At 38.2% G+C, this 24,116-nt stretch overlaps 1 protein-coding gene across 3 annotated transcripts in view; it reads right to left on the minus strand.

Annotated features, from left to right (window-relative positions):
* LOC127429848 (amyloid beta precursor like protein 1-like) overlaps positions 1 to 23,558 on the minus strand; it is an 88,084-nt gene extending 64,526 nt beyond the window's left edge. For all 3 annotated transcript variants that reach the window (XM_051679131.1, XM_051679133.1, XM_051679130.1), the window contains exon 1: positions 23,337 to 23,558. In XM_051679131.1, the coding sequence (XP_051535091.1) occupies positions 23,337 to 23,399 (63 nt within the window). In that variant the 5' untranslated portion in view covers positions 23,400 to 23,558. The remainder of the gene's footprint in view (positions 1 to 23,336) is intronic.
* Between the last annotated feature and the right edge of the window lie 558 nt (positions 23,559 to 24,116).

A 24,116-nucleotide genomic window follows, 5' to 3' on the forward strand; every position in this document is an offset into this window, starting at 1 on the left:
TGCCAGCAAGATGTGGCTCTCTAACCAATGGGAAATCACTAATCCTGCTTTAGAATCACCCGCTTTTCTTTGCAGGTTATTGGAGATCAGAGAATGGCATGCGAATTGGATTTGAAAGGATAAAGATGATATTTTTCCATTCCTTTATTTTTGTCTATGCAAAGGCAGGTGCGTGTATCAAGGGTAATGTGTCTATTTAAAGACCGATTTATCAGATTCAGCTTGTTTAATGAAAGACCAAACAACAGCCATCAAGTGAATTACTTTAATCTGAGCAGAGGGAATACTCTGATCACTTATCCCTCTGAATAATCATTCAAGCCTTACTGTGTGATTCATCTGTACAATCAAACATTTCATAAACCTCCCCTCTGCTTTCTACTGTTATCCTCACTTCAATTACCTGCACTCCCTAGTAGACTTTTAAAAATGCCCTGTTTGGGCAATCAATTATGTGAAATGGGATGGTGCTTCTCCCATAACTGAATGCCAGCTGTTAAGACCCATCACCTGTATATGTTATGTTTTGGATTCTGCTTCCCATCACGGTATGCTGGGGTCCCCACCAGGCTTTTCACTAGTTTAACCATCAAGACTTGCACTTGGTCCACCAGCTAGACTAGCACTAAACCAGCACGAACCAGCATAGACTAGCTTTAAAGTTGCTGTAAGCTGCTGAATACCACAAAAAATGTACTTACTACCCGACCAATATCGCTACGATCGGCCTGATCTCATGAAAATTAACTTTGCCGAAATGTATACAAAATTACATTATGTGGTTCATTACTCACGTCAGGGCAATTCAGGGGTGAAATGTCCACTGTGTGGCACTAAAACCGAGTTAAACGTTCTCCCAAACAGATGAGGTTTCAACATGATCACATGGGAAGTCGGAATGTTGTTTCCAAGAATTCCAGTACCCTAGGATCGGCCACATTATGCTGACTCACTGACAAGTGGCATCACCTGTCAGACATTTTTGCAACAGCTCAAGTGTGTTTAACTTCTGCTGTGGCGTGACCGGAAGCGATTTGCGTTAGCAGGTTGGGAGACCTGGGTTCAGATCCCACGCTGAAACCAGGTAGTAAATTCGCTTTTGGCTCCCCTCCGTGGACATTACACCCAAAAAATGGAGCTCACACTTGCCCATATGCCCAACAACACTCACTGCTTTGGCCACTGGGGGTAGTGTTTTGAATTTTGGTAAACAATGACCAATTTTAGCTGAAGAAAAGTCAACCTACTGTTTCAGATTTCACCGTGAGAGCAGTCTGGATGTTTTTATAGTTAATGTTCTCTTGAGTTTTAAATAAAAAAATTGACCTCCCAACCCTTAACCTAAACCTATCCGATAGTGTCATAAAAAAACAAACAAATGTGAGATTGAAAACACAATTGCTGAAGCAACCACATAATTTTGTGGTGCTTCTTTGATACTTTTGCTTCATGAGTTGACTTGCATGCTCTTCTGGCCTTGGACCCTGATCCTTTTCATTGTAAGTGCAATGCTTAATCAGTTGAGCTACTGCACACAACTTGATTACGTACGAATAAGCTTGTAAATGTAGTTGGTTATAATGCAAAAGTTAAAAGGTATTGCCATTCAATTTATGTGCTATAGTTTAAGTGTTTCAATGTAATAAGTTTGTGTGACCAACAGTGTGAAAAGTAAGTGTTAATGATCTGCCGTTTAATTCGTCATTTGTGTAACAGTGAATAAAAATCTATGTTGTTGTAGCACCTCTAGTGTTCGTTTCACCAGGTAACTGCAGCGATATATACAACGAGCCACATATAAACAATTTAGCCAAAATGTAGGTATAGTAACATGATTCTGTGAGACCAGGTTGTAGAGTTGGGGTACTCGAGTTTGTACTTGGAACGACTAACACATAAAGACGGGTATGTAGCCAATGTACTAGAAACTACGAGGCAGTTTCGCATGGCACAGGACCTAACAACCGGTAAAATTGCATGCGCCATTTGTGCAGCCAAGACGGAGTTCGCATCACGGTTTCATCTTGGTTAAGAACTTCATTAAGTCAAGTCACCCATATCATGTCTCTCACAGTATACTAAAACAACATATACATTTAAAAATTGAGAAAACCATTATTAATATTGGGCTATTGAGTCTTTTTAGGTGTAATGCATCCACACATGTAGGCATCTGAAGCCTCTTGTGGTCCACGCAGTTTTGTCAGCCCATGAGCACTGTTGCTATTGGAAATGTATTTTTATGTAGTTTATGTATTTCATGTGGTTTTTATTGTTGTACTGTGTTGTGTTGCCAGAATGCCAAAGGCAAATTTCCATTTTATGTAAATTTAATGGACAATAAAGTTTTCTAATTCTAATTCTAATTCTAGATTGGGTGACCAGACGTCCCGGTTTATTACACAGGACGGTCCTGGTTTTTGGTAGGGTCACTGATTTTTTCCCTCTTGCTATTGTCTCTGGTATCATTTGCAGAGGAGAAAATCAATTTTGTTGCGTCGCACATTGATTTGACGATACTTTCATTGTAGTCTTCAGCTTATCAGCTGAAATGTATCTGGTTACCATGGAAATGATGTCATGCGCTTAGCGCATGTGCTCTATTTCGTCCTGTCAGTCGTGTAAACTTCTCAACGAGTGCTAATTACTAGACTACTGTGTTGACACATTACTTTCCCAAACCAGTCAGCAGATAGAGACAAAAAATAAATCTCAGTATATATTATCTCTTTAGCTAGGGATCATTTTAGATAAAACTAAGCTAAATTGAAAGGACAAATTGAAAATGAAACAATAATAACTCTGGTTTTAATGACTAATGCAGATTTCACTTTCTTTCGTCTATGTTTGAGTGGAGGGGAAAAAGCAACAAATAACTGAAATGTCAACAGAACGCAATAAAAAGTGTGTTGAAGGACAGTTTTGTCTTCATACACCTAAAGCATATGCTTTCATTCTGAAACCACTTTGAAGTTTGTTCAGCAGGAAACTAATCATAAAATATAAAGGTGTTTTTGTTACATTTATATTGACAATTGTGTTTTCTTAGTTGTGAAAGTTAAAATAAGCTTAAAATATTGATGTTGAGTTCACAGTTACAATTTGAATTCAGATTCATGAACAGATTCATTCGGACTCGGACTCGACTCGGACTCCGCCTATTATGGACTCGGTCTTGAGTCCGACTCGGCCTCTTTTGGACTCGGACTCAACTCGGACTCGATTGTTTAAAGACTCGGACTTGACTCTGACTCGACTAAGGTGGACTCGAATCCAACACTACCAGGTTGGCAACAAAATGGGTTCTAACAAAAAGTACAGTTTCAGACCACAACCCGGAGGTTAGCCAATCAGAAAATGTAGAGGAGACTCTCTGCCAATGGCATGAGTTTGGAGCAGGACAACCTGTTTTGACCAAACAAAAGAGTATTTGGGAAACTTGGAATTAATGGATATTTTTGCAATTCTGTTTGGTGTTAGTGGCGCAGAAATTGTTTACAGCAATTCAATTTTCACTAGCATGGAAATTCATGTCAGATGAAGTTTGTCTTTTCAGGGGCATGTTGATTGGACCTTTATATTCTGAGTCTGACAATTAAACCTCTCAGTTGTAGGACTGGATTCACCTTACCAGCGAAATATGGCCAAAAAACACATGGATTTCATAAGATGTGGAAGTGAAGATGTTTGTTTATGGAACTGCTCTTGAGTAAGAACGTTCTAAAAGGAAGCACCTGTATAGAGGGTACAAATGTCAACACCTCGACACAAGCAAACAGACAAACATGTTTTTCTCATTTCTATTTTCCACGCTTAAGGACAATGTGCATTCCACATGGAGCTTGTGATTTAAGCTATTTTTCTTCAAGACTGTTTCAGTGTAGCAACTGCCCATGTGTGAAATTAAAATTGTCCAGTAACATTTTAAACAGTCCTCCTTACAAGACCTTTAAGAGTTCTGCCTCCAATACTGTTTCTGTGTAGTCAGCTATGGAAGTCACTGACAGATTTACCTTGAGATCTTTGGTTCACTCTCTTAAAAGCACATTTGCATGTCACGTTCTTCCTCATTACTACCTCTTTTCTTCTTTAATCTCTTCGTCATTCTTGCTCTCTTTCCTCTACACTGTGCACATCTGTTCGGTTTGTACGCGGCAGGTTGCTGCCTTCATGTTGCCGTCCCCCATGGATCTCTTTTGCATAAGGTACGTGTGTGCATTTTAGATCGATGATGACACAGCTGCAGCAAGTCTAGGCTTGAGTTTAGCATCAGGAGGAAGCCAGAGAGAGACACTGCAGGGACTTTGGATGGGTAGATATCCATGAAAAGAAAAGTGTTATCAATTATTATGTGTCACTTAAGTCAATGTTGTTTTAAATATTTTTAACATTCCTTTGGAGACAAATAATACAGTTGTTGGCATACATCAAGATTACAGTGGTAATTCTCAAAAAACCTGTCTGTCCTGACCCTATTTTACTCCAAAATCAAAAGAAACAACTGAGGAATTATATTTTTTTACATATAGACAATGAAGCCTAATTTTAGGGCCATTAAGATTTTTTACACTGTGATATTATTTTCGATATGCACATTTTACCATTACATTTTTGCTACCGTAACACGAAAAAAGATGGTCATTATGATAATCATTACTGCAACATGAATAATTACATATAATTAAAATATACTGTATTATTTATATATAATATATTCTTATTCTTATTATATTATATATTATTTATATTGTATTTATTCATAATATTAGTACTTCTTTGACACTACCTTTCATTTCAGCTGATTTTATTTAGAAAATCACTGTACAACAGTAAATACAGTAAAAATGACTGTTATGGTAATGAAAATGTGGAATCCCCAATCTTTGGTTTTATACTTTTTAGACAAATATTCTCACAGCTTTTACTGACTTAACACACTTCTGTGAGAAAAAATAATACAGTATAGGTTTTTGCTTTCATTTACAAATCCTGCATCAATGTATTTAAACCTTAGCTGAGGAATTGAAGCTCTCATTGCCGTAAACTGTCTGCGGGCTTTGAGCTATCGGCAGATTGTTGGGGGTTATGGTGAACTTGTCAACGTCTACAGCTGGGATGATCTCTCTCTCCCCAGAGGAGAGAAGTGATGGGTTTCCCTTCCTCGCCTATAAGCATTTACCTTTGTTCACTTGTTGTGAAAATTTCCACAAGGCCCAATTAAGCATCCCCCAGCATCTACAGTGTGTGCGAAAACAAATTTAAGCTTTTTTCATCAACTCTTTCATCTCATCTCATCACCAGCACAACCCTTCCCCCAATTGCTATCTCTCTTACTCACATCAAACACTTCTGCGTGTATTTTTGCCACTCCTTCCCCCATTCTTTACCTCTTGCTCTCTCTTTCAGCAACATCACTTGGCCACTGAGGCTGGTTACTGTGGCAACATCTCCCAACGGAGTTGGCTACCTTCCCTGTTACCGTAGCAACTGGTTCCCTGCAGGATTCCAAATGAGCCACTCCATTTCTCTCTCTCTCTCTCTGCTTTCCATAACTGAAGTAAAAAAATATGCTTCCCTGGCTGCTTGATATTCAGTAGGTCAAAAATATAGCCCAAAGAACAGCTAATTAGTGCAGAGCATTAAAGCCATTTAATATTGTTTGTTTGAATGTTACACTGATGCCACTTAAGACGGTTAGACACACACATTTACACGTGACTGATGTCCCCCGACACAATGGCTCATGACACAATTACACAAGAGCGAGTAACCAAATCAGATAATGTAGACTACTCTCAAAAGGGTCCAGTGCATTTCTACCCAAATCTCATATCTGTAAATGCTACGTTTTTTTTTTTTTTGATGCTTAGAATCTGCATCACTCTTTTTATCTGCTTGGTTAATGCCTAAAATCTGTTACACAGACTGTTCCAAATAGCCTCTGCATTACTCTGCCTTCTTTCCCTGATGTGGTGGCAAGTGTGTCTTTATATGTGAAATTCATATACATCTGCTTCATCCACCCTTATGGACTCTTTAATATTCATATAATAATTTGTCATAGACCATTAGCGAGTGATTACTTATGTTTTTTTTTTTTATTCATGTTCCAGGCCTTCTCAATAACAATGTGTAATTAGCAAAGATTTAGTAGTTGTTTAAGTATTTGCAATGGGCGATATATGGCATAACACAATTTAAGATGACTGTGCCAGCGATACAGAGTTAAACAACATCTTGTATGACCAAGTGTGTTAAGAATAGGTAAGTTCAAAACATTTCAGTTAATCAGTTCCAACTAACTATTTCAATTAATCGATCATCGCTTTGTCAACCATCAACCAAAAAATATGCAAAAACATTATATTTTTCATATATACTATATAAAATGTTTTTGTAAAATATATAAAATGTTCTGGTAAATATTGCTTTTCACTATTCATAGTTATCATTGTGCATGTAAATAAAAAAGTATTCAATATTACTCTTTCTTGAGTTTATTTAGTGAAAAACAGTGTGGAAAAACATGCCTTGATTATTTTTTTTTTTTTTAAATGTTCACCCTTTTAAGCCATTTCAGAGCAAATAAATGCATCTCAACATCCTATAATTGTAAAAAAAAAAAAAATACAGATTTTTTAGCTACATCGCAGAGAACAGCTTGCAACACAGGTATTAGTATGCATGACTGGACAACTGTGACTATGGTCACAATAAAATAATTTTTAAAAATAAAGCTAAACATAAAGATGTATAAGATGTGAAGTTATTTCTATGTAGGCCTATTTTTTTTTCCACCTTTCTAAGAATTTCTCTTTATAAGCATTTATTCTTAACACTTTCAAACAACTCCCACATTCCCAGACTGGTACAGAACATTACAACAATACCATTTAAAACAGAGTCAGGCTGGATTCATTTATCTGAATTACTCACACCTATTTTTAACTGATAGTTCAACAGTGAACAATGTCAGATTGAAAGAATAAATGGTCTGAAAGTACATTGATTAAACAAACTATTCTTCAGTTTATCCCAGAGATTCAACACTTTCCTATTTTTGACAGGGGAAAAATGCTCTGTAATCTGTGCTCAATAGAGTACTACAGTTCAACAGTTCATTCAATTATCCGTATTCGTGAAACATTTTGATTGCTACAAAACTCATCTCAACTCACAGTGGCAAGTGTTTACATATGGCATTTTCTTGCTGTGTCCTTGAGATTCCCTGCTGGTGTGAAATATGCCAGCAACAAATTCTTGCAAAGCAAAAAACAAAACAAAAAAACGCACTGTATCAACGATTACACTGCACGGACAGGACACAATAGAAAAATGAATTGCTTCTGTGAGAAGCACACATACTAAAAGTAATGAACAAGCCTAGAAAGACTCTAGAGCAGCAGTGCAATGGTTTGAGAAGAGGCTGTGGAGAAAATGGAGTTCTGTTAGAGAGAGAAAGGGGAGCGGTTAGATTGACTGACCTAGCAGGAGAGATGGGGAGGGACAGGGGAAAAATGAGTGAAGTAGGCACAGACAATAAATATTTTATTGGAAAACAAACTGAGAGGATTGGAAAAAAAGGGGAGAAAAGCAGTGGCGGGCTAGCGATGAATGCATGGCGTGGCGGGAAAGAGGAGGGGTTAGAACGGGGGACATTGGAGAAATGGAGAGCGTGACAGAGGTACCCAAGCAGATCCGACAAGCAAGAGTCGGGACCTTTCCAAGGCCCTACATAATTGATGGAGCTGCAGCAAACAGCCATCTTTTTTAAAGCGCGCTGAGCATCACACTCCATGTGCAACAATGACGGCTGTCACCCGCGTTTTGTGTGTATAATGTCGACACAACTGTACAACAAAAGTCCCCTACAGCTGGTGACTCATTCCAGCTGAGATCTGGATAAAACATCTAGCAGAGCCACTCCGCACAGAAGGCAGAACTCTGTCATTATAATAACAAGAGACATATTAAATGCTGAAACAGGTTGTTATGGCAAACTCCAAGACAGTAACTTCTGAGAATGAATGTCACATGTTTGAAATGGTCAGAATCAACTATTCAATCAAAACCTATTGAACCTTTGTGCAAAACCATGGTTGCCCTGCTGATAAAAAACAACAACAACAACAACAACAACACTTTAAACAAGCCTAAGCTGGTTTGCTGGTCTTAGAGGTGTTCTGGGCACTGGTCAGCTGGTCATATTCAGAGACCAGCTAAACCCTGCCTCATCTCATGAAAATTGCATGACCATGCCATTTTTTTGCAAAACGAAATAAAGTGCATTATTACATGTTTTGCCACAGTTTTCCAGGGAAATGTCCAGAGAGGAGCGCCAAAAGTGAGTGAAATGGTGTCGTAATCAGACAAGGTTTTAAAGGTGAATGTTAGATGGAGGTTTTAACAGCATCAAATGATGCGTTAGAGTAAAAGTGCTTGGATATCATAACATAGCAGTGTGTGAGTAACAGAGCGAAAAATAAGTGTTTATAAAGTCATAATCAGCCGTTATCCTCGTGATTTATTTGAAAGTGGATAAAAGGGATTTTTTTTAGCGTCTATAGTGTTAATTTCACCAGGAAACTACAACACAACGTAGAATGCAGCATGTAAAATGCTAGTTACATATGTAACTGTGGTTCTGTGAATTCCAGATGACTGCCAGAGACAATGTTAAACACTAGCCAGATAGGTAGAAAGAATATACCAACAAAGTCACATGATGTCGTGGGCTGAGCTCGGAGGGTTATACACCGTGATAGCTCAGCACTCCACCTCGGAAGACTTTCTCACGCATTCAGAGTGAATAAGAACACTGGCAGTCATCCAGAATTCACAGAACCACAGTTACATACATAACTAGTGTTCTGTTTAATTCCTCCTGACCGCCAGAGGCAGTGTTAAACACTAGTGGATGATTAATACCAACACAGTCATGAGGAATACCACATACCTGAAACCTGTTAAGGTTGCTCTCGAAGAACTGCAAAGCTCACAGCATGAGGGGCAGCAACGTTGAGCTTGTAAAACTGAGTGAAGGGGCATGGAGAAGCCCAGGTAGTAGCAGCACAGATATCTGCCAAGGAGACTCCTCTAAAAGCAGCCAATGAAGAAGAAATAGCCCTAGTGGAATGACAGGACAAACCCCTAGGCAACGGCCTCTGGGCCTGCTTGTGATTAATTCCATTATCCAGTTTGACAACCTCTGATTCGACAGGGGCACCTTTCTTCACACCACTGTAACAGACAAAAATCTGATTGGACTGCCAGAAATGAGTGGTAGCCTCCACATAATGCCTTAAAGCACATACCAAACACAAGAAAAAAGCCCTTGAACCCTCTGGTTCTGAAGAAGGCTGAAAAGCAGCAAGGTCAATTGACTGATTTATGAACTGAGGAAGGAGAACCTTTGGAAGAAAAGATGGACTGGGCCGAAGAATCACCCCGGAATCTTCCAGCAACGTAAGCACAATTTACTAACAGACAGTGCGTGTAGCTCACTGACACGTTTAGCAGAAGCAATAGCCAGTAAAAAGCAGTCTTCAAAGATGCCCACTTAAGGTCAGCACTCTGTAAGGGCTCAAATGGGGAGAAGCACAAGAAAGCAAGTAAGCACTCAATGGTGCCCCAGAACTGGTAAGAAATACTGTAGGGCCAGGAACACCGCACGAATCTCCAGCAGATTGTTATGGTCTCTGGATTGATCCGCTGTCCAACGACCATAAATGTCCCTCTTGTTCCACATTGCCCCCTACCCACTGAGGGAGGTGTCGGTCGTAATTACTTTCCGACGGGAAGGAATCACACCTAGAGGCACCCCCACTGCCAGGAATTCCCACTGATTCCACCGCGTCAGCACACTAATGCAATAGTGAGAAATTACAATCAACTGTGGCGATGTGTGGTAGGATTCAACCTTAAACCATTGTTCCACCCCTGGAGTGGTCTGAGGTGGAGTAAGCCCAACTGAATTACTGCTGTGTCAGCAGTTAACATTCCCATCAGTCGCAGGAATATTCTTTACTGTAGCATCACTCCAGGATGGAAACAAGTCAGGAGTCGCAGGATGCTGGTCACCCGCACATGTGACAGAGTGGCAGACATTGCAAGAGAATTTAAAGTTATTCCTAAAAATGTAGTTGACTGTGTTCGGACCAGACAGCTCTTTGACTTGTTCACAGAGAGTCCCAATCTCTGCACATGTTCCAGAGGCATTCTGGAGTCGCACATTGCCTGCCGCATTTTGGGGGCACAAAGCAGCCAGTTGTCCAAATAAGGCAAAATTCATATTCCTCTTGACCATAGAAGAGACAGTGCTTCATTCATGCATCTTGTGAAGACACGAGGAGTGAATGACAGCCCGAACAGTAGGATCTTGAACTGGTAGGTCTGATTTTGAAAGCTGAAATGCAAAAACTTCCTGTGATGAACAGCAACAGGAACGTGAATGTATGCGTCTTTGAGGCTGACACTCACAAACCAATCTTCCCTTGTCACAGACCTCAGAACATCGGAACATTGAAAGGAAAGGACCTATAGAAACAAATTCAGACGTCTCAAATCAAGAATCGGAAGGAAACCACCATCCTTTTTTGGAACAAGGACATAAGTAGAATAGAACCCATCTCTCTGAACGAGGGGATGAACTTTTTCTATGGCTCCCTTTTCCAACAATAAAATAATTTCTTGAGAGAGAGCCATCGAACAAACTGCATCCCTGACAATCATAGGGATGATTCTTGAGAATCTGGGGGGGTGGCGACAGAACTGTAGGGTATACCCCTTGCTCAGAGTAGACAGGACACAAGGATCCGGTGAGACTAGGTTGGCTAAACCAGCTGAAAACCAGATTTGGCAGGCTGGAAGACCAGCTAAACCATCTTAAACCAGCTTAGACCAGCAAGCCAGCTTAGACAAAAAATATAGACCTCACAGCCTGTGATGGAACTGTCAATATGTTTCAAAAAAGCTATGAGTGAATAGTTTGGTGCTTGAAACCAAGAACATGAAGAACATGAAGAGATTTTAAGTTCATCTTTTTATTTCAAAGAACAATTGCAAATTAATCTTTGAGTTGTACATTTTCTGTGAATGGTCCTTGCACCCTCAGACAAAAAAGGTAATGTTTAAGGTAAAAGGGCCTTGAAGGTGTTTGTGCCTTCAAGGGGAAATTTTTTTGTACCTCCAATTAAAATGCATAACTCATTTTGGGTTAATAATTGTACCCCAAGGACCTATTGTGTACCCTTAAATGTACATATACATGTGCAAATTAACACTCACAATGTACATACCTTTTTGACTCCTTAATAGTACAAATATGTACCAAAAACAAGGGTTCAATACAAGTAAAGCTCAATCGGCAGCATTTGTGGCATAATGTTAATTATCACAAAAAATAATTTCGACTTGTCCCTCCTTTTCTTAAAAACAAAAAGCAAAAATCAAGGTTAGTCATGGCTAACACTTTACACAGAAAAGGTTAATAAGCAATTTTATTTTTTATACTAAAATTATGTTTGCACGCATATTGTGGTAGCACTTTATTTTACAGTATTGTTCTACATTTACATACTATATAATTACAACAACTATAGTAATTACTAGGTATTAACCCTAACCCCAAACCTAACCTTAACCCATATTAAGTACCTGTAGTTATCTAAAATTACTCTACTTTCTTGGGTTAGTACACTGTAAGTATACTAAAAGTACATATACTGTAAAATTAAGTGCAACCCATATTGTTTATGTCTTGTGGCTATACTTCTGAAAAAGTGAGTATTTTAACATTCAAAAATTGGCCCCCATTCACTTCCATTGTAAGTGCCTCACTGCAACCTCAATTTATTTATTTATTTTTAAGAAAGGAGGTGCAAGTCGAAATGTATTTTTGTGGTATTCAACATTATGCCACAAATGCTGTCGATCGAGCTTAACTTGTGTTGAACCCGAATATTTCTTTAAGTTTGGTTGTTTAGAAAAATAAAGCCTACCTCTTTTCAACAAATCACATATGCACAGCACAAACAGAACAAAGTTTAATTTGAATATGTATGTATGTATTGAATATGAGGTAGGAGTACTCCTAAGTATAAGCAATGGTAATAGTAATGTTTTCACTAACAAGCACCTCTGATTATGTTTAACAAATTAGGTGTGTCTGTTATTTCTATTTTGTTAGAATTGTTCTTTTTCTTCTGCTTCTCGTTGCTATTGCTGTTTGGAAATTACTTATGAGGTTTCACTTGCTTAGGTGATATTCGAATAATAGGCAACACACTTACAGTACCTGGCATCATTATTTGCATAACAAGTTTTGCATTTCCACTGCACCAGCCAATAAGCTGCAAAGAAATATGCCCTCCATAAGGTTAAAAGTAAGCCAAATCGAGCTGCTATCTCTACAAGATATGTTTAATTATGCTTCTGCCTTAACCTACATGATTCCCAGGGGATTTATTTCATGCAGAGTATCTGTGGAATGTGCTAGCCAACATTTTTCATAAAGGACCATATTTGTTTTTTATTTCACAGAACTCCTCCAAGGCTGCCCTAAATCTGTCTTCGATCTTACGAATCCATCTTATCTTGCTCACAGCTATTTGCCTGCTCTATTGCAATAAATCTATTATCACTCCACATTTAGCCCAGTTTGCATTGCACTCCTGTATGTAACCGCATATCTTACCTCTGGTCTAAACTTGCCCATGCAGAATCACTGACATTTACAATAGAAATACTGCGGTGATTGCTCTAAAATATATAGCTTGATTTTTAAGTTCTGCATATAATCATACTTCAACACCTACATTTCTGCCAAGATGATTAATTATTGCAAGGGCCCTTGTATGAATCAGCATTGAAATAAGTCCTTGGACACAGAAATATCCTGCATACTTTTATATAAAATGTCCTCTGAAAATTTGTAGGCCATCCAGGACTCTCCACTGACCGACATCTCCCACCAGGCCATATGTGAGTGTAGATCACTGACAGAGATGAATGGTATCAGGCGAGTAATTCAGGGACAGCAGGGTTAGAATTTCTCCCAGAGCCTGCACTCTTTTTTGCAGTTTCATCCCCAATGATCTTTCTATGTAAACACACTCTCTCTTTCACTTTTTTCCATTTCCCTCAAGTTAAAGACAAGAACAGTGTTATCAATTCACTGCAGAAGCTCCACGGGCTGTCTGACTTAAGTCTCCTACTGGGAAGTCAAAGCTTCGCCAGGCCTTAATTTTCAGCCTTACAATCTCTCAAACTTTGAACAGAAACATTGCCAATTAGGCTTTACTCCAGCCAGTCGCACCAAGGCAGAAACCTGTGCTGGGCTTTAATTCTCACTGGTTCAGAAACTTGAGGAAATACATCTTCTGTCTTTTGCATATGTGTCCTACTTGCTTCAGTTTCTATCACTGTTAGGGAAGCTACAAGCTACTCATAATTTAAAGTTGTTAAACTGAGTCAAGATAATTTGAACTTTTTAAAGTTTCTATAAAGTAATTAGCTACACTAACAAAAAGTTATAAAACTGCATATTACACAGCTATTTGTTTGAAAAACTTAGTTTGTTACTGGAAAAGCTACACTATTTTGAAACAGCTGAGCTACTTGGCAACTGAAAAATGTCAGTAGTTACTTACTTCCATACACTGATTTCATTCACATTTAATAAAGCTCCTAATGCTCCATACATTAGGAAAATAATCTTATTTAGTATGCCTGTTTTTATACTAACCTTTATTAGAAGCCGCACAATAAAGGTGCTAGAATTCAACAGCATGCCTTTGGATATTATAATAAACAACCATAAGTGATAGTGACTGCCAAATTAGCCACACTGCTGAAATGGCCATAATCTCATTGGTGAGAGTTAATGGGTTTCAATGTTGTAAGTCACTTTTAAATGAGCAGCCTATTTCTCTTTCATAGTCACAGAGCATATCTCATTTCTGCCATGACAGGGAACACAAAAACCGAAGGAAAAAAGGAGGAAGAGAGGAATGATGCTCTAAAATGGTGCATTTTATACCCTGAAACATGATTATCTCCCAGCTCAGAAATGAATTAATCGGGAGAGGGGAGATCTGGTGGGGCTTGCATGTTCCTATCTGTTTCAACAAATCCTCTGCCCTGCAGCCAGAGCCTCTGTGTCTCTGTACTCACACAACCATAGTCTGCTGGGGAAGTGGCATGCATGCTGGGCCATTTAACTATTTAAGCCCATCAAACCCCCATGCTTCCCCTGAATGGCCCCTCCCACTCGTCCTTGGTCTTTCCACCTGATTAACATTGTCTAACCCCTCCACCACCCTCTGTTAACAATGACTATTCAAAGATTTTCCACGGAGTTGGGAGAGCTACAGAGACATTATAATGTGAGGAATCAGCCCACTCGTATATATATTCGGGCTGTCGATTTAATGCATTACTTTTGTGCGATTAATTATATAAAAACATTATGACACAATTAATAATGCCTCCTGACGGTGCGTAAATTTTGTAATAGTATGTATTTTCCTGCCATCAGAGCAATGTAAGCTACGTGTTTTTACGAGCTGCTTTAGCAGGGGGCAGTCAGCACACCTCAACAAACCTTAGAAGCAGAACAGCAACAGAAAGAGAGATGTCACACAGGACGCGTTCTTGACAGCTGGACGAAGCACAACATAATGCATGGACATCAAGACACGATTTTCAACTACTTATACCTTGACTAAGCATCCTAAAAATGTGATATTTATGATAAAGATAAGATAAACTACACAGATTGAAAATATAAATAAAAATAGTGCAGCCAGAATTTAACAACACATCCTGAAAGAATTGGACAGATTCTAACTAAATTGCATATTGAAATTATGTCAACTGTAGTCTTATGTTTAATGATATATGAATGAAATTAACAACATTTTCACTTTGAAAGTCACTATTTACTCTTTACTATTTACACAATGCTTTACTTGTCTGCCACAATAATGCATTATATTTCAATCTCAATTATACACATTATATAATTATTTGAATTATTTTGTATTATTTGTTTTGAATTATCTTTACTCGGTGCTTTTTCTCACCAAACATTGATATATGTAATTAATTTGATTAATTAATCACTATGTCATGTAATTAATATATTGACATTCCTAAGTATTCAGACCCTTTCTTTTTTTTTTGTTATGTTGCAGCTTTTACGCTAAAATGCTTTTAAAAAAAAAAAATTCACATCAATCTACTCTCCATAACACATAATGACAAAGCAAAAAACTATTGCATTTTTGATAACTTTGCAAATTGACTAAAAATAAAAATAAAACTGAAACATCACATTGACATACAGTAAGTATTTAGACCCTTTGCTATGACACTTGAAATTTCTCTGGATCATCTTTGAGATGTTTCTACACTGATTGGAGTCCACCTGTGGCTAATTCAATTGACTGGACACCTGTCTATATAAAGTCTCACAGCTGAAAATGCATATCAGAGCAAAAACCAAGCCATGAGGTCAAAGGAACTACATGCAGAGCTCAGAGACAGGATTGTGTCGAGGCACAGATCTGGGGAACGCTACAAAAACATTTTGGCTGCATTGAAGGTTCCCAAGAGCACAGTGGCCTCCATAATTCATAAATGGAAGAAGTTTGGAACAAACAGGACTCTTCCTAGTGCTGGCCGCATGGCCAAACTGAGCAATCGGGGGAGAAGGGCCTTGGTAAGAGAGGTGACCAAGAACCCTATGGTCACTCTGTTTGAGCTCCAGAGATCATGTGTGGAGATGGGAGAAACTTGCGGAAGGACAACCATCACTGCAACACCGATCTGGGCTTTATGGCAGAGTAGCCAGACGGAGGCCTCTCCTCAGTGCAAGACACATGAAAGCCCGCTTGGAATTTGCAAAAAAGCACCTAAAGGACTCTTAGACTGTAAGAAACAAGATTCTCTGGTCTGATGAAATGAAGATTGAACTGTTTGGCCTCAATTCCAAGCATCATGTCTAGAGGAAACCAGGCACCGCTCATCACCTGCACAATACCATCCCAACGGTGAAGCATGGTTGTGGTAGCATAATGCTGTGTGGGTGTTTTTCAGCGGGAGGAACTGGGGGACTGGTCAGGGATGAAGGAAAGCTGAACGCAGCAAAGTACAGAGACATCCTTAATGAAAACCTCAGACTGGGCCGAAGGTTCACATTCCAACAGGACAACGACCCTAAGCACACAGCAAAGACAATGTACGAGTGGCTTAGGGACAACTCTGTGAATGTCCTTGAGTGGCCAAGCCAGAGACCGGACTTGAACCCAATCGAACATCTCTGGAGAGACCTGAAAATGGCTGTCCACTGACGGTTCCCATCCAACCTGACAGAGCTTGAGAGGATCTGCAGAGAAGAATGGCAGAAAATCCCCAAATCCAGGTGTGCAAAGCTTGTCGCATCATACCCAAAACACTTGAGGCTTTAATCGGTGCCAAAGGCGCTTCAACTAAATACTGTGTTAAGGGTTTGAATACTTATGTCAATGTGATATTTCATTTTTTTTTTTTTTTTTTTCATTTTGATAAATTTGAAATCTGGTTTTTGCTTTGTCATTATGGGGTATGGAGTTTAGATTAATGTGAAATAAATAATAATTTAAAGCATTTTTGCATAAGGCTGCAGCAACAAAATGTGAAAAAAATGAAATGTCTCAATACTTTCTGAATACACTGTATATTAATATGAATTGAATAAATTGTAATGCTAAATATGGTGCCTGTAGAAACAGAAGTCCCACCTTACAGTTAAAAGAGCCAGTTCACTGTCTGTTTACTACAGAATGTGTATTAGCTAGACCATCCTGAAAGATGACAATTTTTATGAGATTTGAGCTAAAGAAGCACAATTTATGATGCCATTGTTGTCAGATTTTATTGGAATGTAGTCTTGACTAACAGTTTTGGAGATTTCTGTCTTTCCCATCGAGTGGACTGACTTGCCTTAACGAGACTTTGGCTATATGTCCAGATTCAAAACAAACAAACCAACAAAACACTAAAGAAAAATATACCATTCTGATAAACAAATCTTCTAAGAGTCACTGAACTACGATCACCAAAGTGTAACATTGTTCCTGCACTCAGTCCAGATGTTCTCCATAACTGTGCATGATCCTTTGGAATCACGTCATGCTATTTTCCCTTGGGAGGCTTCGCAGTACAGCTTCATTTGTTCTCAGGTTCCATAATGTGGAGTCTCTCCTCTGCTTTTAGAAACCCAATATCAAAATTTTCTCAGAGGGATATCACACTCCCAACAAGCTACACAACAGACCACGATTCAGTTGTTTCATCCATGTATAAACATTGGCTACGTTCACACAGACAGTGTTCGGGATTGACAACCATATTTACGTACAGGTGTGAGTCTTAAAATGCCCTGTTCATTCAACAGCTTACAGTAGCGGCTTGAATACTGTCTGTATGAATGAACAACCAAAGTCACAACCATGTTCTAACAGCTGTACCCATAGTGACAGTGACTAAAAGATGGCGACGTCCATAACACCGGCATGTCTTATCACAATTGATAACAATTTATTGTTATTAAATAAATGAGTCCAATCGAGCCGCGAGCTCATCCATCAGATCATAATTAACCGACAGCGTCTTTGAATGCTTTTTAAATCAGTGCAGAGTGCAGCTCGTGAGTGTTGTGCAGCTCATTTCCCTGTCTCCGTGAGTTAACAAAACCCCATATAAAACACATGAGACATGCTCGTGTACAGTGCAGCGTGGCTCTCTCTGTACATGACGTGACTAAAACTACTGAACGGTACCGTTCACACAGCACAGGTTTGCCAAGAATGCAGTTGTGAGACCTGAAAATTTGCGCTTGTCACTCTTGTACTTAACCGAACTGTGTGTGAACGTAACCATATTAAGCACTCAAAACAGGACTGACAAACATATTCTGCTGCTGTTTGAACGTGGCCATATAGTGGGGTCCAAAAGTCTGAGATCACTAGTGAAAATGCTTAAATTTTACATTTTTCTAATTTAATATAAAATGTTTCATTACAAATGTTATTATCAGCATAATTATTTTAATTAAAACTGGAATTAAAAAATTGACACTAATTTCAGAATTTCTTTGTATTTAGTATGTCCCCATTTTGTTTTAATGATGTCATGGACTCAAGCTGGTATAAACTCCACGAGTTTGTGCAAAACCTGATGATCACTGTTTTCATGCATGATTTAAGAATGTTGCAAAGAGCATCTTGTGAGCGTCAATGGGCACAAGGAAATCTGACCTTTTGTGCAAAGAATTTAACCTGGTCAGTGCCACAAATGTCACAAAATACCAAGATATATTGCAAGTAATTACATATTTCTTCTTCATTTTACATCATAACTTTTCTTAAAAATGTTCATAATCCTAAAATGTTGTTTATTTCAAGGTTAAAAAAAACCCAAAAACATTTTAAATGTGGTCTCAGACTTTTGGTCTCCACTGTGGCATAAGAGAGCACTGCTGTACTGACAAAAAAAAAAAAAAGGACCAAATAAACCTCAAAAGACAATAATCTCTTTTTTCTATCATCAGCAAACAATCCCTTCACAACGGTCTAAACATTGCTTTCATGCGGGTAACAGCACCCAGAGACGATTACGTGAGGTACATCTTAAGGCATAGTGAAGAAAATGGTGCTTTTTAGAAAACCACATATTCGTGGGTACATTTGCAGAAGTGGTTTTATTGCAAGTCAAATAGGGGGGGAATGCAACACGCTCAAATGTGACTATAAAACCCAGATGAAGCCAAGACTGTCGGTACACCACAACAGAGTTACTGACTGTTATTGTAATCCCAGTAATGCTCTTACCAGCCTGGAATAATTGAACAATGAAAGATGGGTTTATGGCTAATAAATTTAAGCAATCTGCACTGGTGGTTAATAAATAAAGAAATGTAATAATCCTCTTAGGATCTGACTGTCAACTTTTTTTTGCATGCATTCACTGTCAAATGACAATACATAGGATTTTGTACTTCATCCAGTTTATTGCTAAATGGAATTATGCTCACTGTTTCACACTACAAGGTGACACGACAGACTCTAACACATATCCCTTCAGCTTTCATCTGTCATACAGATTTATTTGTATGATGTTACATTTGTAATCTATTTACAAGTGTAAACAGATATGTGGTTTTTCAAAGAATAATATTGCTAAAGTACTGTTGCTGTTATGGGAATGAAATATTTTTTGAAATATTCTCTCTCGACCTCCCAATCCCTATATACTGTATATATATATATATAGGGATTGGGAGGTCAAGAGAGACATACAATTAATTAGTGTGTTATTAATTAGTGTGATGTCAGGCCTACACACTGATACATTTTCTTCCACCGAAAATTTTCTGATATTAAAAACACTCTCTAGTACTGTGCATGCATGGGGAAAAGATTACATTAGGAAACTGAAAATGGAGTTTACCACCAAAAACCTAGTGTAATGTGGCCCCAAGTGAAGACAAATGGTCACAAGGGACGAAACATGTACAGTATGTACAGAGTCCACATTGAAAATCTAGGTATTCTTTCAATTAATCTAAAAGAAAGCTTCAGGATTTAGAAACATTTCAAATAAAGAAATGTAAAATGGATACGCATATTAAAGATTTTTAGTGCAAAAGTTCACACTTCCTTGCTTGCACTGAAGCACACAAGATGCTCTTTAAAGCATTCTCAAATCATGCTGGAATAACACGGATCATCAAGTTTTACACAAACTTGTGGAGTCCATGTCGGATTAAGTGCATGCTGTCATTAAAGCAAAAGGTGGACATACCATACTACAGAATTTGTATTAATTGTTCAATTCAACCTTTAAGTTTGTTATGCTGATACAATAATTTGACAAATTTCGAAATCGAAAAAAAGCAGCATTTTCACTATTCGTCTCAGACTTTTACACCCCCATTCTACATCTTAAAAGAATGCGTACAAAAAACATTCTACCTAATACAGTCTGCACATATACGTCAGCACATTTCCTGTCAGTCTGATATTTAATAACAAGTGTACAGGCATTGCTAAAGGCACAGCTAGATAAACATTAACAACACATGGGCATTCCCTCATAGAGTTTGATCTCCGTACCACAGACATCACAAAAGCCATTTTATACAACCTGCTATGCCATCACAGTACTGATACACTGGATCAGTGCACGTTTTAGGTGACAGTGGGTTTCCTAGACACACCCTAAAGACTTGGGTGGTTGACGATAGCATCTGTGGACCAGCAGCTAGAGGTAAGTGCTGACGCATTTAGACAGCAGGAGAGGGGACAGTGGATGTCAGCCAGGTCTCCCTCCCTCCCTTTGTCTCCATCTCAACCTCTTGCTCGCTCTCAAGCGGGGCAAGATGTTCATACCAATGTTTATCATTTATGAAAATACAGGTTAATATATTTGGGTTTGGACAGGCTTAATGACTACTCGTAGGAAAACAAAATTTGCCATCACACAACTAAATAGTTTGACAACCCTCTGAAATACAGTATATGTAGTAAAATGGATATATTGGTAAAGAACAAGAGGTGCGTGCCAAATCGCACAGTTCTGCACTATTCTTTGTCATTTTGTAGTGTGAATAGTGTGTTCACACTGAAAATGCAACAAAAAGAAGTGTACTACAACTACTTACGACTATGATGAACTTCTTCAATTGAAAAAATTGAGTGTGGAAAGTTGGACACTTTATAATAATAATAATAATAATAATTCCTTATATTTATATAGCGCTTTTCTAAGCACTCAAAGCACTTTACATAGTATAGGGGGAATCTCCTCAACCACCACCAGCGTGCAGCATCCACCTGGCTGATGCGACGGCAGCCATAGTGCGCCAGAACACCCACCACACACTAGCTATTGGTGGAGAGAAGAGTGATGTAGCCAATTCAGGAATGGGGATTATTAGGAGGCCATGATATATAAGGGCCAATGGGGAGAATTTGGCCAGTACACCCATAATCTTTACGAGAAGTGCCATGGGACCTCATGCCCTACTTAGCAGAAGGGCCAGAGTTACTAAGCCACGATGGCAGTCTAATAAAACGACTGTAATTAATGGTGAATATGGCAACTAAGGAAACTTTTACGAAGACAAAAACTTGCAAATGTGAGCTGAATGCTTTACCTCACCCCACACTGTGTGAAAATATGTGCGTTATTTGAGATATAAGTGCTGGAGGTTGGCTAGTGTTCACTTGAAGAAAATAAAATATTTTAAGATTTACGCATTTCAATTTCATAACAAAATTCCATCAAATTGAATTAAAATTAAAGTAATAAAACTTAAAATATTTAAAATATTAATTTAAATATTTTAATGACACATTTTGTTAAAAAATATATTTTTTGAGTGTTCATTTACTACACATTTTGTCTAATTTGAAAATGCTTCCAGCTACCAAAAAGTGTAAAATAACCTTCAATAAGCTCAGTTTAACATATTTTACCCTATTTAATCGGATAGATCACCCAAAAATGAAAATTCTGTCAGCATTTACTTACCCTCATGTTCTTCTAAAGACATACAGTATGACTTTATTTCACAAAAGTAGAAAGTCATATGGGTTTGGAAGAGCATGAGGAGGTGCCAGGCAGAGCGTTAGCCTCAGTCACCATTCACATCAGTTATGGAAAAAAGATGCAATGAAAGTGAATGGTGACTAAGGGCAACATCTGCTTTCGTGTTCCAGGAAAGAAAGAATCTCATACGAGTTTGGAACAACATATGGGTGAATGATAACAGAAATGTTATTTTTGGGTAAACAATCCTTTTAAATCCCTTCCACCAAATTCTGTGGATTTTCTCCAAAAATCAGTGCAGATACTGTCTGGGCCTGGATATGGGTTATTAAATGCAATACATAGACCTCAATCACACTAATTAACAATCTACTTTCTAGGAGACATACAGGGGATGATATTAACACCAGTTTCATTCAAAATGATTGATTATTGGTCATTGATTATGTAATGGGAACAACAAAATCAAAGGAAGAAAACTAAATTTGCCGTTTTTAGTTCTTCTGTTGACTGAAGAAAAATGCTAAATGTCGTTCATGCTGGGCTTAATCTAAATCATCCTGATATTGCTGGCTAGAACTTTTTTTTTTTTTTTCTCAAAACAATAAATAAACTGGCAGTAAAAATCCCTTTGGATACAATGATGGTTTGACAGATATTTGTTCTCTTACATACTCTAAATTTGTTCACAAGGAATGAAGTTTCTAAATTAAAAGATGTTTCATCCAAAATATTTATCTTTCATTATGCAAAAAGCCCTGCAAGACAAATATCAAGGCGTAGGAGGCCTGCACGAAGGCATAAATGACTTTGCAACCCTCTCGGTAATTGTCCATCTTAGGCCTGGAGTGCAGCAGGCTTCGTCAGCGCTGCAGGCCCCACGGATGCAGCAGCATATCTAATAGCACTGAATCAACAACCTCCAGACATCAATCAAGCACCAGACTTGAGACTGTGTCTGCTGTAACATTCACATTTCTTAATGTCAGCTTTTTCAAAGCCTATTGTTTAAAATAGCTCTTTAGCTGTAAAATGTCACGTTTCATTGAAATGTAAAAAAAAAAAAAAAAAAAAAAAAAAAAAAATGCAGCTAAATAGTCAGTTCGGTTCTCAAAACAGAAACTGAAATTGTACTGATACAGAATCTTAATGATGGATAAGCAAGAATACTCATGCATTAGTCATTTGCAGTGTGATATATTCTCCACAGCATTTTGTTTCCCAATCAAGTACTTAATACAATACTAAATCCACCAGTTTCTAATATGCTAGTCAATGATTTCTATGTATTTTTTATTCATTCTGTAATGAAAAGCCATGCCCCAACCTAAGAAATAAATATGTTTTGTTGATTTATCTTTCTATTTATCAGGTCATGGTCCCAATAACTCTCTCTCTCTCTCTCTCTCTCTCTCTCTCTCTCTCTCTCACTCACTCACTCACTCACTGACACACGCACACAAACATCATTAAACAACTAATATAATTGCAACTATTATACCCGACCCAAAGATTATGTATTTTTAGTATGCTTACAATTTTCAAATTTCAATCTGTTTGCAAAACATTAATCTGTGTATATATATATATATATATATATATATATATATATATACACACATATACCTAAGGTTATTCTGAATCAAAGGTAATATTGAAATAAAACAAAAACAATCAGTGCAATACACTTCTAGGCATTAACACAATGTGACATAAATGAATTATCCGCATTAAGATCTTACCTCATCTCTCCAGACGCAATAAGACAATACAGTCATCAATATGAATGGCGTTTTCTGCCCCATTCTTCTTTCTTCTCTTCTTATTATATGCTACTTTGTTCAAATCTTTGATTGTCTATTCTTTAACTACTGTATTATTTACAAAAGAAAAATCAGCGTGAACTGGTTTGCTACGGGATGGTCTCGTCGGCGCTTGGCTGTGATATCTCCTGTGTCCGCAGATCTCAGTGTATGAACTGACAGTCGGCTGCGTTCATTAAAACCAAGCCCTCCTCTGCACGCGTCACGCCAGGGCTGCGTAGAAGGTGGGCTTCCGTTTGTGGAAGAACAGCGAATCCTGGTGGTGATTATAAGAAATGCACAGACTGCTGTGGACGGCTGTGTCAGGAGAGGTCACATCAATGCTATGAAGAGATGCATACATTTAAAACGTCAGCTTCCTCTGTGGAAAACGTATTTTATTCCTACCAGAACAAATACTGGAACGACAGTGGTTTCGAAGCTATGCTACTAAGATGGAATATTTTCAGGTTAAGCCGCTAGAAGGTAGTTAAGGTAAATGTTTACGATATGCGCTTTGGCACGTTGAAATAAATAATTGACCTGGACATGGCTGCGCTAAAAGACAAAGGTAAACGATTTTGGTGTTAGCTTCAGTTATGCCAGCCAGCCAGCCAGCCAGATAGATAGATAGATAGATAGATAGATGGATGGATGGATGGATAGACAGACAGACAGATATATAGATAGATAGATGGATGGATGGACTGACGGACGGAC

Source organism: Myxocyprinus asiaticus, chromosome 39, assembly GCF_019703515.2.
Source record: "Myxocyprinus asiaticus isolate MX2 ecotype Aquarium Trade chromosome 39, UBuf_Myxa_2, whole genome shotgun sequence".
Lineage (NCBI taxonomy): Eukaryota > Metazoa > Chordata > Actinopteri > Cypriniformes > Catostomidae > Myxocyprinus > Myxocyprinus asiaticus.